Raw genomic sequence first — 15,933 nt, forward strand, 5'->3', positions numbered from 1 at the left:
GGACGGCGGCCGCTGCCTAATAAGGCTCCGAGGCGGCCGCCAGCCCGCGCTGGCGGGGCAGGGAAGGAGTTAAAGGCAGCCGCGCCGACCGCAGCGAGTATCGCCGCCGGGCACCGCTTCCCTCCGGGCTTCCCCCGCTCCCGGAGCGTGCGGGGCAGCGGCGCCCAGCCGAGCGGCAGGTGGGCTGCGGCCGGAGGCGCCGGTCCGGGGCTGGGGGAGCTTCGGAGACGGGGTGGTGGTTCCGGCAGCGCTCCCCGGACCCGCGGGGCTCTCCCTGCCGGCAGAGGGAAGCCCGGGGGCGGGCGGGGGTTACCGGGGCATCCTCCGGCGGAGGGAGGGGTGGAGTAGGCGGAGAAGGAGGAGGGAAACCTGCTTCTCCGGAGGGACGGGGTAGCCGCGCCGCAGCGGACCAGCCCAGCGGAGCCGGCTGCGGGCACATGCCGGGCTTGGAGCATCGGAGCCGCGGGTTTCCTGCGGGCGTCTCAAGCCAGGTCCCGTCCCTTCCCCTGCAAGAGCGTCGGCTGGGCTCCTGCAGGGAGAACCGCTCACCTACGGCTCCCCTCCCAGAGCGCGTTAATCCGAGGGCAAGCAAAGCGGGTAGTAAGTACTTGTCATCTTTTATGTGTGATTTGCTGTAGTTTTATTGTTCTCTGTTGGCAGGTAGCAAAGGGTTGTTAAGAACAAGCATTTATAGGCTAGGCTGTAATGATCGTCTCTTGGGCTCTCCCTTAGACTTCTGAGCCTTTCAGAGATAGAAGGGTGCATGTGTGGAGGCACATGTAGAAATGTTCCTTTGCTGCTCATCTACATCTTTCACGTTTCAGGCAAAATGTATCAAAATGTATGTGATGTTTGTTTTTTTTTTTTTTCTTTCAACTTCTGCTGTTCTCAGAGTAATTTGTACCACGTTGCACAACACAGTGTCTCAGTGAAGGATAAATCCCGATGACACTGCTTAAACGTACTGCATAAGGATGAGGGAAGGAGATGAATGCTTAAAATCATTAACTTGGAGGGGAGGAGGAGGTGAAATCACTTCTCTGTGTGTTGCCTTCACACTATGGAGCAACAGGCTTTTTGGGATTCTTGGCCTTTTAATCCTTTTTCCTGTCTGTGCACATCTGGACTCTGGCCTGGCACTGCTCCCTGCACTCAGCCTGGAAGGCAGCGGCATGGCAGGCTAGCAGGGGCTGGAGACCAGGGATGAAAAGACAGGGAATCTTTCCCTTCCCTTCCCTTGGAGTTTAAAGATAGGTTTTAGCCACAACTCTGTCTTTTGCAGAGTCAATCCATAGGAATACTTGTGCCAGAGTCAGGAAGCAGAATCAAAAGTGTTTTGAAGCCTAGATTGTGTTGTCTTCAAAGGGAATGGCTGAGAAATGCAAATACCTGGTTCCACACACCCTGCTTCTGAGGGTTCCCAAGCGTTGGACCCTATGGAGGATGAGCATGGAGTTACATGACATGCAGAAGGTGTGTTCCCCACTAAGACTCTCCAAAATGATGCCACCTCTTAGTGGAGGGCTGGAAATACCATTTCTGTCAGTGAAGCTGTAAGGGAAGGAGTAATTCCTCTTGCATTCTAAATCCCAAACTGAACAACTATCTCCCTCCCCCTACTTCCTGCACACATGTCTTTATTTTTTTTTTTTTTTTCCTAATGACTTGCATTATTATTTGCCAAATATGGTATGTGTCTTCCTGTGCAACTTCATATTTGCTGAGATGTTCCTGGAACTAGGTTCTAAGAGTGCCTTGTAGGAGCCTTCTGTTTTTAAACCAGAATTATATTTGCTAATAACTGTCAGATGGCATGAATAGTTAATTTTAATCTGGCACGTATCCCCAGTTTTTTCTGTTTCCTCAAATGATACTATTCTGCTATAGCTAGTCCCTATATGCACTGTAGTTTGTAACCTAGTGCTCACTATAAACATTTCCATAATACACCGATGTTTCGCTCATCCTTAGCATTTTGCATCCTAACCCTACAGGACAAGCGTTTTACCTCCAGCGGTAACTGGAGTGACACTGTTGGTCATAGTAGGAGAATGTTTGCCACCAGAGGACCATCAGTAGAAGGAGAGGCAGCATGTCCTGTGCTGGTGTGCAATATATTAACAGTATTTAACCCTTTTAGAGAGACACAAGCAGAAAGAAAATGCCTGGTTTAATACACATCAGAGTTAGGATTTTATATAAATGTGGGAGGCTCACGCTAGTTAATATCACTGACCCAGTTTTAAGATTTCCCTACAAGACCAATAAAAAGGGCTGCCGCAAAGAAAGTTAGAAACCAGATACTTTGCTGTTGCAAGCATCTCTCCATACCTTTAGTTGCTTTGCTACATGGTGCAAAGGAGGATGAAGGAATAAATCAATGAAGTTCCGTTGTTTTGCTTTTATAATGCTGAAAGGGAATTTATGAAGTCTGAAATAAGCAGTGATTACGTATTGTCACTGGCTGAAGTTAAACGTAAGAGATGCATGATTTTTTACCAGTTTTTGGTCTGGTTTGTATTCTCCCTGACTCCTCCTTTAAGATCATTAGGACTTCCTCTGGGCGATGATCCTATTTTTACAGTCAATCAAAATCCATACCAATATCCTTACGCAGGCCAAATACACTGTATTAGAAACACTATAAAGCAACAGCGCTACAAATTACTTTCAGAGCCCTCCTAAAACAAAATGCAGATGCAAATAGAGTTCAGAGCTGCTCCAAATGCTGTGCCTGAAAGTTGCGGATGTCTAAATCCGGAAACTGTGCTCAGAAGCTCTGTTTGAGGGCCTTGTGGGGAGATGGCTGAAGTTCTTGGTTAGACTCTGGGGAACTGGGAGCCACAGTCTGTGGTTTTTGGACTCTTCTAGGTAGTTTGGGTTCAGGCCCAAGCATGGGTTGGAAGGGTTCCTGGACTATTTCATCCTGTTCTTACAGTAAGACTTGTCTTCTCTCCTTCATAAACTTGTCAAGTTCACACTAAAACATGCCACAGTTGTTTCCTTTTCCTGTGTTTAGAGCGGCACTCAATAGTTTTTCCAAACATTACTCCACAGGTATGAGTTTAGGAGGTAACAAAGGAATATCTATTTTTTTTTTTCCTTGGCTGATTAATACTATCTTCTCTATTTGATGCTAAATTATTCATTTTTAACCTCCCTTTGGAAGGTAGGATGTTCTTTTTCTCATTGCTGTAGAAACACATTGCTACACCTGTTGCAGTAGACTTTTAAAAACTTTTTCTGAGTCTGAATAACAGCAGTGGCATCCACTGTTCCAGACAGGATTTTAGCATGCCTACAGCTGCCTTCATTCCCTTCACTGATGGAAATGCTTCCATGATGTACATTAGGATTTGTCCTCAAACCAGGACAGGATTACATATGCTCTTTGGATTTCAGCACTGCATGCAAAGAAGATATGATTATTCTGTAGTGCTGAAAACGATTCAGTAGTGAAGCCAGATGGATCCAGGTAGGATGAACTCTGAACTCTTTTTTTAAATTTATCACAGCTTTTATCACAGCTTCAAATGTCATCTATGTTGTCTCTGATTGCAATATGGGCTTTGCTGAAATGCTGGGTCTTTCCTGAGCAATTGTAAAGGGTCTGTTGAATGTGCTACAGCAAGCTCTGTCTCTAATGTCTTCATTAAGCCTCACTACAAACAGAAGGGTATACTAATTGCCAGACTAACATGTCATCTGGCTCCGTGAACAAGCTACTGAACGCTAAATTATGAATGGAAACTTAAAAGGCTCATTTGCAACCTGCTACATGAAAGAAATACCAATATGAAATGAAAGTACATTTGTACCTCTGCTGCTGTTGCTATTAAAGCTGGTATAGAATTCCAGTTTAATTTTCCTGGGAATCTTGACTAATTTCATAAACTTTTTTTGCCTCTGAAGTTTCAGCAGCTGCTCCCTATATAAAAGCTAGAAATAACTGGTTCTCCTTCAGTAAGAATGAAAGGAGAATTGAGCTCTATAGAAATGAGGAGATTAGAGCTCCGTGAGGCATATACCCATTTAATGCTGCTGGAAACCAAACCCGCTCGAATAATCTTAACTCTCACTTCTGGTGAGCAGAAATTCTAGGGAGGGAAAAAATTCCCTTAGTGACTTATTAACAAAGGCTTTTCAGGTTTACTGGGATTTATCATGTGAGCCTAATCTACCTTTTGTTCATCCAGTTGGCAGGCTTTAAGATTTAAAAAGGTCTGCAGAAACTATTCCCCCAAACTCCTTATTTAATTAAAGAGGCTTGGTGCATTATTTACCTTTGAGTCTTCCATTTATGTGGGAACAATGACTTGGGGTTAACATATTGTAAAATATTTGTGAATGCTGCATTGCAAGCAGAGACAGGGAAAAGAAACAGAAACTCTTGCTATACCTTTAAATTTACACTAACCTATATGGGTTCACTTAGAATGTCTGGAAATGACACCACTCCTACATAAATACTAAACTATAAATAAAGGTGTGTAACAACAAATTTCCCTGCCCCTGTAGGTGTTAAAAGAGCCTGGATGCAAGTCAGTCTTCCTTTGCTTCTATGGGAGCTCTCCAGAGTCATTAGATGCGCAGATCAGGCTTTGTGCATACCGATATTTTTATATATTTTGTTTTGGTAGTTCAGCAAAGACAGACTGGCAGCTGTAGTTCTTTCACTGGTTCCCCCCAGTTCCTTCTCCTCCCCCACTCCATTCATTGCTGTAGCTGTGAGCATCAAGTTGCAGATAAAACGACTTCTGAGAGAGCAAGGGGATGCAGCTCTTGCCAAAGGCAATTAAGTACTTAGGATTACAGTGTGCTTTACAAAGTGTGTTCTTGCTGAATCCCTTTCCTCTTCTGCTTGCTGGCACAAAGCAGTTTCTTGGCACTTACTTTTGTTATAACAAGTCTGAGCATTGCTAAACTTCACTACAGTCTGTCAGGTCTCTAAATAAATCCAGCAAGCTGCGGTGTCTTATGTTGTGAGGACAGCCTTGCTGGTGATTGTTCAGTAAGTCAGCTTGACCTCATCACCTTTGCAGTAATTGGATTAAATTCACTCACTTGCCAAAAATATGGCCAGCTGATGGCATACTAATTATTCAGACTGATGTGCTGTTCTACCTGCACAAGATTCTCAGTGCCAAAGGTATTTTTAGGGCTTGGGGTGCAGCTGATGTGCTATAGGATACAGAATTGTCACTGAGGGATGTCTTCAGTTATTTTCTTCATCAAGAAAGTATTAAAACAGACCATACATTCTGTTTGAAAGTAGAAGATATAACCTGTGGGAGGAGGAAGAGATGCTGTAGTTGCTAGTCATGTGCATCACTTGCTCTTTTTTCTTGTGAAATGTGATAAATTGCTGAGAGTCCACAGGTGGTCTGAAGCTGAGGACCTCCTGGCTGAGGAAAGTGAGTGATGGCATGTGCTGTTTTACACACCTACTGCAGTTTTTTTCTAATTGTTGCACAGCAGGTTAAGTCCATTGCTCTGAATTGCCTTTTTTACTGCTGTTTCTCTTATTCCTCAGCTGTCTTGTGATCTGGGGTATTTGCAGAGTGACAGGACAATATCTGAACAGAAAGATGTGCCCAAAATGATACCAGAACTGTGTAGTGAAGGATAACCTGACTACCAAGCTGTAGTTTCATCCCCAAACCTTTTATATACACACTAAACCAGTGTAATCCAGCTTTCAGCAGGAGAAACTGCTAAGCAGCAAAAATCACTATCTTGCTTGTTAACCTCAGCAAAATATTAAGGGATGAGTGGATAATGGGGAGACCAAGGACTGAGTTGAAAATACTCTTACAAAGAGGATTGGGATTTGAGTGGCTGGAGAGAGACACAGTGGTACTTGGTTTGGCAGAGACATTTTCTGAGATGTTCCGAAAAATGAAAGGATCCCTGTTTTGTGAGTTAGCTGTTCTTATCTGCCTGGAAGTGTTGCAAGTTTCCTGTTTGCTTCTAAGGCCTATCGGAGTTGTGTTTTGCAGGCAGCATGAGTCAAAGGAACTAGAGCTACCAGCTCTTAGTTCTGATCAGGACATTGTTACATTTGATTACAGCACTTCAGAAAACAGCATCATCTTGAAAACTGATGGATACTCACGGTGCAAAACAATACCCGATAGCTAAACAAGGTGAGACAGGGTTGTGAAATTTTCCATATCTACTAAGTGACAGTCACAATTCCATTTACTGTGTAAACATGCATTGCAAATAATAGCAAGGATGGCTGCTTTAATACCTCATTATAAAATGTACTTAGATGTGTACTAATACTTTCTGCAATGTCAAGTCCTATGAAGTTCCTTGTCTCTTAAGCAAATAAATATATCGTTCCATTAATTCCTTATAATGATGCCAACAGCTTGTTAAATATTGAAGTTAACCTTTTTTCATTCATATCTCTTATTTTATGTCATGTATTTGGAATCAGTGTAACTTAAAAAAAAAAAAAAAATCACATCTCTCCTGAGCAAGGAACAAGTCTGACTGGGTGAAGCAAAAGTGTGAGGACATCTTCTGTAAGAAGCACTCACAAAGTCTAGGTCAGGGAATCACTGTGTGTACGGTCTTACACTATTGAATATATCAAAAGGAAAGTTACAAAACAGAAGCAGTAACCAGACTGTTTAAAATAAACAGGAAAGAGAAAGTTGTCAAAAATGGACTGCTTTACTCAGGTTATTTACCTTAAATCTTTTATCATCATAATCTTCCTTTTCCTTTGGTGGAAGAAGAGGAAGGTATTATGTCAGTGCTTTGTGTCTGAAAGCGTCACTAGCTCTCCACATCACTAGTTCAAGTCCAACCTAGTTTTGGAGGTGAAAAACCTTTTCTGTCTTGCACAGCGATGTTTACTGCAGTGGTGTTGTGGGTTAGACTGGAGGGATGTGCCTGTACACATGCTGCCGCTGTTTAAGCGCTGACATTCTGGCTGCGGTGGCCTCAGGGGGTATCTATCAGGCAGAGCCTGTGAGACCATCGCAGAGGGAGCCCTGGCTTTGAAATGTAACAGCTGGTGTATGGGTGTCTCACCCCCAGCATCAGAGCTGTGCAATTCCTCTGACCTCAACAGAGATGCAGCATTCATGGTTTTCAGTAATGTGGGAGCGAAACTGGGCCCATATTCTTTTAACTGGTCTATTTAGCAGCTCTTTTCCATATGCAGTCTCCATGCCAGTGACAGGAGCTTCCTGGAACTGACAGGAGACACAAAAGACCCTCTTCTCTAAATCACTGGACCTTAAGAATATTGAAAGGATGTTACAACAAGCCTCATAATACACCATTGTCAGGCTCTCTCTGAAGATGCCTGCCGTGGTATCATACCTCTAAGCTTTCCAGAGGGGGGTGTGATGACCCCACATGGAAGAAAATAGAAGAGTAATGGTTTGGGTGGCTGTGAAGAATTTTATGGTACTACTTCCCCTGGCTGTAATTTGAAACTAGCTGGAGGTATTTAGCGCTGACTGAACTCCTATCAGTAAGAGGCAAGCAAATATCTGAGTGTGTATCATCCAGTTTTTTAGAAAGAGATCCTGGCTCGTGTGCCTGTGCGTTTGTGGGCGCACCTTTCTCACAGATGTGGAGTGGTGAAAGAAGGTTTATTTCATTTTCTTCTTTGTTTCCCTTTCTTCTTCCTACTCGCTTTCTTGTTCCTCCGCAGTACTGTGGTTTTTCATGTTGCTGTGAAAATGTCAGTGCTCGTGAGTGGAGTGGACACATCCGAATGGAAGAAGCTGCTGGTGTTTGAAGTCTGAAGTTCAGTGCTGCTGAGGGAGTTGTGGAGTTTGCGTTGTGTGCTTCCTTCAGCCCTGACCAGGGATGTGCCTTAACAGCATGTAGTGCTCTTGTAGGAGGGCTTGTGGCAACGCACCTCTGTGTTGCTGGCAAAACAGCCTGGAGTCAGATAATTAATTTTTTTTATTGTTATTTTCTTGGCAATCAATAGAAGCTTCTGATCATTGGTTCAGATACTGAGGAAATAATTATACCACAAATAATTATGAAGTCGCTCACATGGATAGTTATTCAGCCCTTTCCCTCACAGTCTCTGCCTGCTGCACACTCGCTGCAGGCCACAGAATCGCGGCAGGGCTGAGGGAGGCTGTCCCTCAGGGGTGTCCCTGCCCCCTTGGCCATGGGGGACCCCACAGAGTGTCTCCAGCCCTCAGCAGCCGCCATTTTCTGCCCTTTACACCTCATATCCAGGCGCTTCTCTGGCTGAGGGATGTTTTGGGGCAATGACCGGGCTCTGGCGCATGGTGGATTTCCCCCCCTAGGGTCCACTCAGAGCCAGAGGTGGGGGGAACGGGCTGGGACCATCTTGGGGCAGCTCTCAGCCTCCTGACAGGCCACCCCGCTCTGCAGCCTGTCACTTGTGCCACTTAGTGTCATTCTGTGAGAGATGTGGATAAAGGTGTGGCTGTGGGATGGTGGTGAGTATCCATGAGGGAATCCCCTCAGGCTGAGGGGCAGGTGAGGAGGCACGAGCTGTGCCCTGGCCTGCAGACATGGCTGGCCTGAACTCTGACCAGGCAGGCTCAAAGGCACTCCCTCCATTTTGCCTCAGCCCTGACCTGTGAGACCAAAGCTTTATCACAACTGATGGAGAATTTTGCTCAAGTTAGACGCTTAAGTCAACCTGAACATAGGTACTGGGCTACTTACTGATCAATTAAGCACAATTCACACAGAGTAAAAGTCGGTGTGGCTGCTTAAAAGGCTGATTTATATGGGTTTTCTTCAAATGCTTCTAAACTTAGTCAGCAGAAGTATCACTCCTTCATTTTACCCGAAATCATGCCACGATGCAGTTCATCTCAGATGACTAATGAAGTACTTAGTTCTCATTCAAGCTATTTAGCTCTTATCTGATATGACACTCGAAGTTATGTTCCTTCTCCAAGGTATTTCCAAGCTATAGCTGTGGTCATTGAGACCTGGAGACCAAATCGGTAGTCCTGGTTAGCCTGAACAGAAGTGAGGGCTCGGTTCCTGACTGGACCACCATGACATCCAGAAAATGAGGTTGCAAGAGTTAACAACTTGCATGGCATCCCAACAGCAAGGACAGAAAGTCAGAGATATTAAAAAAATTTCCAGGTAAAATAGTGTTGATCTTGCTCCTTTCTCTACATGCGTGATTGTGACCTTAGACTTAATGTAGTATCTTCTAACTGCAAACTTTTTACCACTTTATCCTTTTTGCTTTGTCTGAGATGGTAGAAGTAAATATAAATGTGTAAATATGTTTCAGTACTTGATGTTATATTGTTTAGGCTTTTTTATTATATTGTACTTGACAACTGAGATAACCTGCTTTGAACTTTCTCTAATTGCTCAGTTGTGCATGAGCACTGTGCAAGATCCTATATGTGTGACGGGTACCTGTATGTTACAGTAGCAATGTATGGTTATCAATATTGGTGTAGGGAACTGTAGTAACAGCCTACTTCTCACCAAATTAAGGTGGAGAAAAACACATGGTGTTTCATGTCTGTTCGTGCCTGTTATGTGTTCTGTGGTGAACGGAATTCACTATGTAGCTTTCCAGTGCTAGTTCCTTTCTAGCCAGTTTTATTACAAGCATGAGGTTTTGAGATGGACTGTCAGGAGCAGGCATAAGAGTTAACTTTGTCAAACCTTGTTAATTTTTCATCAATATAGCATAGAATTTTTTTCCCCAAGAACCAAACAAAAATATTTTCGTTTGAAAACTGTAGGAGTTACAAGCTAATGAACTAAATTGAACCTCAAAACAAGGGATTTATTGTCTTGAAAACAAACTTGCTCTAATTGCACTTCTTGTGAGGTATTTTTTTTTCCTTCTGTCCAAGCTTATATTTCACTTATAAGTCAGGATATACAGCTTTGCTGATTAAATTTTTTTAAGATATAAATAACTTACTGTCTTCAAAGACAGTGTTCATTTAACAAATTCTTCTAAAATAAAACTTTGTGATGAATTAAAAATTAAATTAAAATCTTGGTTTACCTGGGCTGGTAAAATAATAGCTTATGGATGTCTGCACTGTGTGTACAGATGTAAAAAGCGCTTTCAGGGTGAAGGGTGTTAAAAGAAAAGCTGTGGCACCTGTAACTGGTCTAAATTGTTTTATTTCTTGTTCTTTGCTGTTTGTATGTGTCCCTGTCCCATTCCTACCCCTGCCACAAGAGGTAATGAGCAAGTCGATAGAGAGCAAACATGTTCCTTTGCTGAGGTTAGAGTCCAGATAAAATAACGGAATTAATCCACAAGCTGCTCAGGAGGAAGAGTACCAGCCATGTGTATATTTTATTTTATTGTGTTCTTTATGGATAATTATCATTAGATACTAAAAGACAGTGATCAGCATGTTGGCAGAAAGCAGATCTCTAAAACAATATTCCTGTATTCTGCTGTTTTTTTGACTGCTGCTGAACACTGAGGCAGTGACTTCAGAGAACTGTCAAGGATGGCTCCAGCTTCTGAGTAGGAACAGTGAGAGCTGGTATTGCCTAGATGAATTACTTGAAATTTCTCTGCACTAAAGCCTGCCTGCCAATTTTTTCCCCGAACAGTGAGTTTTGTCATTAATGAACATACTGAGTAACACCAGTGCCAGCACTGATCCCAGGGACTGCACTACTGACTCCTTTCCATCTTAAAAAGCGCCTGTTAAGCTCTATCCTTTGCTTTCTTATTCTTTCTAATGTGCTTACTCTTACTGTGAATGAAGTTGGACTTGTCAGAGTGTGGTTCCCGGTTTCCCTACATAGCCCTTTCTGTAGCTGGGAGTTACGCAGGCAGGACCTTAGTACAGAGACTAACTCCTCCAGTACAGAGACTCTCTATAATGATGGCTTACACACACATTTTTTTCAGAACTTTTGTGAACATTGTTTTGTCCCACTGATTTATTAACATCTAAATTCCTTGTTTGGTCTAGTATTTCCTGAATTTACTACAGATTTATGTGGCTCCTCTGCCAGATTTGCAAGAGAAAGTGCAATGGGTATGGAAATCTCCACAAAGATTTCAGCAATAAGGACTGATGTAAATAAGTCACTGAGCTTCTCTGCTACAGCTTTAACATCTACATCTGCCCCTTTTACACCTTCATCATCCAGCAGTACAACTGCTTTCCTAGCTGGCTTCCTGTTGTTGGTGTATTTAAAGAGCTGTTTACTAGCACCGTGATCTTTGTTTGCAGGCACTTTTTGGATTGTCTTCTAGCTCCCTTAATTTCCTGCTTACATTTGACTTGCTATGTTTTATGGGCTTCCCTGTCTTTACTTAAGCAATCCACTAATCTAAGAGCTGACCTATGCCCTGCAATAGTCTCCTAACTCTCCCTGAAGCTTCTTGCTTTTTGAACTGCTCCTTTTTAGTGTCCTCTTTCTTTCTTGCCACAACCTTATATAGTTCCCTTTCTTAAAATTGAATATCTATACACTGGTTTTGTTTGGTGACCCTTAGTATCAATGCCATTCTTTGTGTTACCTAACAGGTAGTCTTTATAGCTTTCTCTGGTTTGGATTGTACCGTATACTTAGAAACCTCTTTTCCACTGGAGAGCTATATATGGATGAAGAATAACAACTGATACTATATTGTCCCTTTCTTTTCCATGTGGGAAAATACTGAGTATTTCTGAATGTCCTCATGTGTTGATATATGGCACCTATTAGTATTGTAATACTCTGGAAGCTGTCTATTAAAATTGAGAGGCACAAACTGGGCATGAAGCTATTCTGGGTGCTAATGGAGCTACATACATTATTACCTCTTTCATACACACAGTACACGCAGTGATGATTAAAACTTTGCACTTACACGTATTCTAGCCCAGGGTTTCATAAAATTCAAAATCCCTGCACTTAAAACATCCAGGAAGAAGATAGCCTTGCTTTTCCTGTTTTGCAGATGTGGAAAAAACCTGAAGGAGAATACTCTGTGGTTATATGAGAGGTCTCTGTGGACATGTTTACAAGAGCTGAAGTGTGTTTACATTCATTTCTGTGCAGTTGCTGGAAGATTGTCCTCCTTCCATAAAGCATGTGCATGCATTTGAAGGAGCAGTACAGAAGTTTATTCTCTAGGGATGCTCTTTGAAGGGCTTTTACAAATGCAATCCAGCATTGAAACAAGATATGCAAGCAAGTTATTGTTGATTAATATTGCTTAGCTAGTTGAAGCTAATATTAACCAATAACACCTAAATAGCTGAATAAACCTAGAACTTTGTTCTCTTTGGACTATATCATTAAAATCACATTCTTTTTACTAGGAGCACAGGACTGGAGTTGTTTGGGGTTTTTTTTTCTGGGCCGCTCCCAGTCCCCTGCTATAGCAGTCACCTTGCATTCTGTAAATAGAAACACTTGAGTTTGCAGAGCTTGTCAGTTTGAGCCTTTATTTAACCTGTGAGTATTGGACAAATCTCACTTCAAATCTAGCTGTATGTCTGTGCTTTGTTGTTTAAGGTTTTGGATGCAAGCCTACTACATATCTGCCTGGACCAGAAAGCTGTTGGAAATGTACACGCTCTCTGTGTGATGACTTTGCTGATGAGTTGCAGGAGTTCCCCATCATATGAGGAGCTAAATAGCGAAGTAGAGTTGTATACTTTAAAAGTTACTGTAGAAAAATGAAAGTGAACTTGTCCAGAGCAGTTTCTTCATCAAAGCTGACTAAAATAACATCTGTGGTGAAAACCTGTACCTCATCACTTCATTGTAATACATGCAAGGGAAATGACGTAAAGTGAAACAGTTGTGTGTGCAAAGAGGAACTGGACTTCACAATACAGAAGACCTCTTACTGTCCTATATCTGACTAATCAATTCTCTTGAGTGATTTCGTATCAAATGAAATTTCAGTGGCTGTCAGAATCTTCTGTGATCGTGGGTTTCTGTGGAGGTATTTAGCTGTGGAAGTGCTCTCAGTTCCAGGCTTCAGAAGGATTTTGTTTGTTATCTAGATATCGTTTTCTACTTTACAGTTAGACTGGTAGGTTTATGTAGCTACTCCAGCTAGATTTCACTTGTCTGATATTTAGGTATTGATAATTTCAACAGCATATTAATTTATGTTTTTCTAACTGTAAAATGCATTATTATGACTTATTTGCAGGATTTCTACTAGAATGTTTTTCAAATGGTATGGTCAAACTTTATCACTTTCATCGCTAGGTTTCAAACACTTTGCAAAGAAGTATCAGAGGAAAAGGAGTTGGAAAGGACTTCTGTAAGGCCTGAAAAAAGGTAAGCAAGGTGAATCTTCTGGTTCCATGTCTGAATGCAAAGTTGTCTTATTCTAACTAAAATCAACTTAGGAATTCGCTGAATAAAACTAGTGAATACACTTGCATTGCCTATAATGTCAGCTTAGTCTAGATTTAGCTTGATGCACTGGGAAAAAAATACAAATACTTACATTTATAAGTTTACCCATGAGAATGTTTAGGTATTATCAAATATTTAAGTTCTTACCTTTAAACTGCATGGTTTATATGCAGAATTTCTGGAGCTCATTGGAGAATGATTTTTGTGGTGAACTTTTTTAGCCCAGTTATCTATAAGTCTCTAATGTAAGATTTTGCCCCATGCTTGTATTAATAGTTCTGTTGCCTCAAATGGATTAATTAGCTCAAAAATATGTGATTAATTTAGTGGAAAGACAAAATATTAATTTCTTCCACAATGAGAGGCTCAACGTAATAAGTGTTCAGAGGTTAACTCTGACTTACTATCCATAGCTATTCCACCACATCTGCCGACCAAGAAGGTTTTTAGATGCTAATAAACTGGACATGAAGCCATTACTAGCTACCTTTCAGAAGTTTGTAGCCTGAAAAATAAATAAGATTAAAAAAACACCCTTTAAACTTATTACCTGGATTCCCTGTACCTTGCCCCTTCCAGATGACAATGTTATTCAGTCGTTTCCATCTTCAAATGAGAGAACCTGAACATGCTTTATAGGAAAACTGTTCTGCAAAGTTTCCAGGCTTACAGGGGACAGAGACTTCTGGAAACTGAAAGAATGAGCTTACTAGAAAAATAGAAAGCTTTGAACTGTTTGACAAATCTTGAATATCAACTTGTGAAAACAAAACCTGAGTTGGGTTCAGTGGTGTTTTTTTTTTTTGAAAGGTTCTGGTTAACTTAAATTCAGAGCAAGAGCTGAGTGCTCCCTTTTGTATTATGAAGTTACATAGTACAACAAATAACTTCAAGTTGTGTTGTACCAGCTGCTGTGTAAACACTGAGGAAGACCTTGTCACTGGCCCCAAAGCGTTTTGACCGAGATAATGAACAGTTGCTTACTTCCAGTGCAGTGTTTTATTTATATATATATATTACGGAGAGTTGTACTGAACTGATAAAACGGAATAGTTGTGATTTGTTTGTTTCTTTAATCTAGGGGGATTTGCTGTGGTTCTGCTTTTACTCCCTGCTTTTCAGAAGTATGTGTCTCTTCATTGGTCTTATAACATACTCAATATCTTGTGTTGTTAAAACGTATCTCCCAGAAAAATACCTGGTTTTTAGTTTGAGAAAGAAAGGAGACCAAAATCGCACACAGCACTCTTTTCTGATTTGTTACTTATGCTTTAGAAGAAAGGCACTCTCAACTTTAGATCTCTGCAGCTTCGGTTTCTAGCCCCTGGGTTTTGGTATGTCTTGCTCAGAGATAAGTTTATCATCTGGTACTGCTAGTCTCCCTCTGAAAGTACTTCTGCTCTGTGTGATAAGAAAACTTGTAACCATCTTAAGCTGAACTCTGTACAATTTTTGGCTACAATAAACATATAAGTATATGTTTGTTTTTAATATATTTTTCCTATTCTCCAAATCATTGTCACACCCCGTATAATTCTCTTCAGACTTTTTCAATGCCCTTTTAAGGATTTATGTGGATAACTCTACTGTCAAGGCAGAAGTCTGTGACTTCCTGACTTATGTGTGAGAGGACTTGCATTTGCTTCAGTGAGACAGTAGACTTTTTCCATTACGTGTGTATGTGTCAGACTGAGAGGCCTTGCTTGCACTTCGAAGTTCTCTGAAATGGTAAATTTAAACCCAAACACTGGGGAACAATGCTAATGCTATATGTTGTTTTGTGGGGTTTTTTTAAAAGGAAAAAAACAAAGGAGAGGAAGAACTAACTAGGCCCTGGGGATTGATCTTGACTGTGCCTTATTACCACAGCTTTATCCTTTCCAGTTCTTAAAGATGCTGTCAGTTATTGAACTCTGATGACCTGATTAATGCATTGGAGGGATGCCTATAGATTGTGGTATTGGTATTGTTTCCAGATGGCTTCCTGGCAGGCAGTTTGGCAGCAAGATGTCATCTTTGTGGTGATGAGGGGGAATAATGTGGATTTTTCCTTTTCTTTTTTTTTATGGAGCTTGTCTCAGCGAATAAATACCAGTTATTGGGTCAGTCATTCTGAAAAACAGTAGCCTTGTGGTAAACTGAATTCTGTAGATTTATTGGAGTCTATAGGGTAATACAGTAAAATGATATCTATATTGTTTTCAGAGACTCAAAAGCCATGTAATACCTGCTCCTCCCTCAGTCATCAGGAAGCTGTCTTTTGAAGCTGCATGTATCCTGTGCTTGTGGAATCTATGGGATAATCCCAGATGTTTCTTGGGGCACATACTGGATTTCACAGGACTTAATTCAGAGACTTGAGTTCGGTCAGTGCAGCAGAGAGCAGCTGTCAGAAATTCTTGAGACACCACTGTTTAGGAATTGCCTTCCTGTATTTTTTGCTTCTCCCAGGTAGCACTGGGAGAACAGCCCAGCCCTGGTAGCACAGCCTCAATATAGGTGTGAAAGGGTTAAACTGAATTGCTTTCAGTATCCAGTGAGTCAGAATAAATGACTGAACTGTCCTTTCTAACCTTCTTCCCTGTCCCTTTG

The 15,933-nt window shown here is 41.7% G+C and overlaps 1 protein-coding gene across 2 annotated transcripts in view; it reads left to right on the plus strand.

Moving 5' to 3' along the window:
* Positions 1 to 437: 437 nt before the first annotated feature.
* MYLK (myosin light chain kinase) overlaps positions 438 to 15,933 on the plus strand; it is a 218,319-nt gene continuing 202,823 nt past the window's right edge. For both annotated transcript variants that reach the window (XM_074145668.1, XM_074145670.1), the window contains exon 1: positions 438 to 600. In XM_074145668.1, the coding sequence (XP_074001769.1) occupies positions 438 to 600 (163 nt within the window). The remainder of the gene's footprint in view (positions 601 to 15,933) is intronic.

The sequence above is a fragment of the Numenius arquata genome, chromosome 3, assembly GCF_964106895.1.
Source record: "Numenius arquata chromosome 3, bNumArq3.hap1.1, whole genome shotgun sequence".
Taxonomy (NCBI): Eukaryota; Metazoa; Chordata; class Aves; order Charadriiformes; family Scolopacidae; genus Numenius; species Numenius arquata.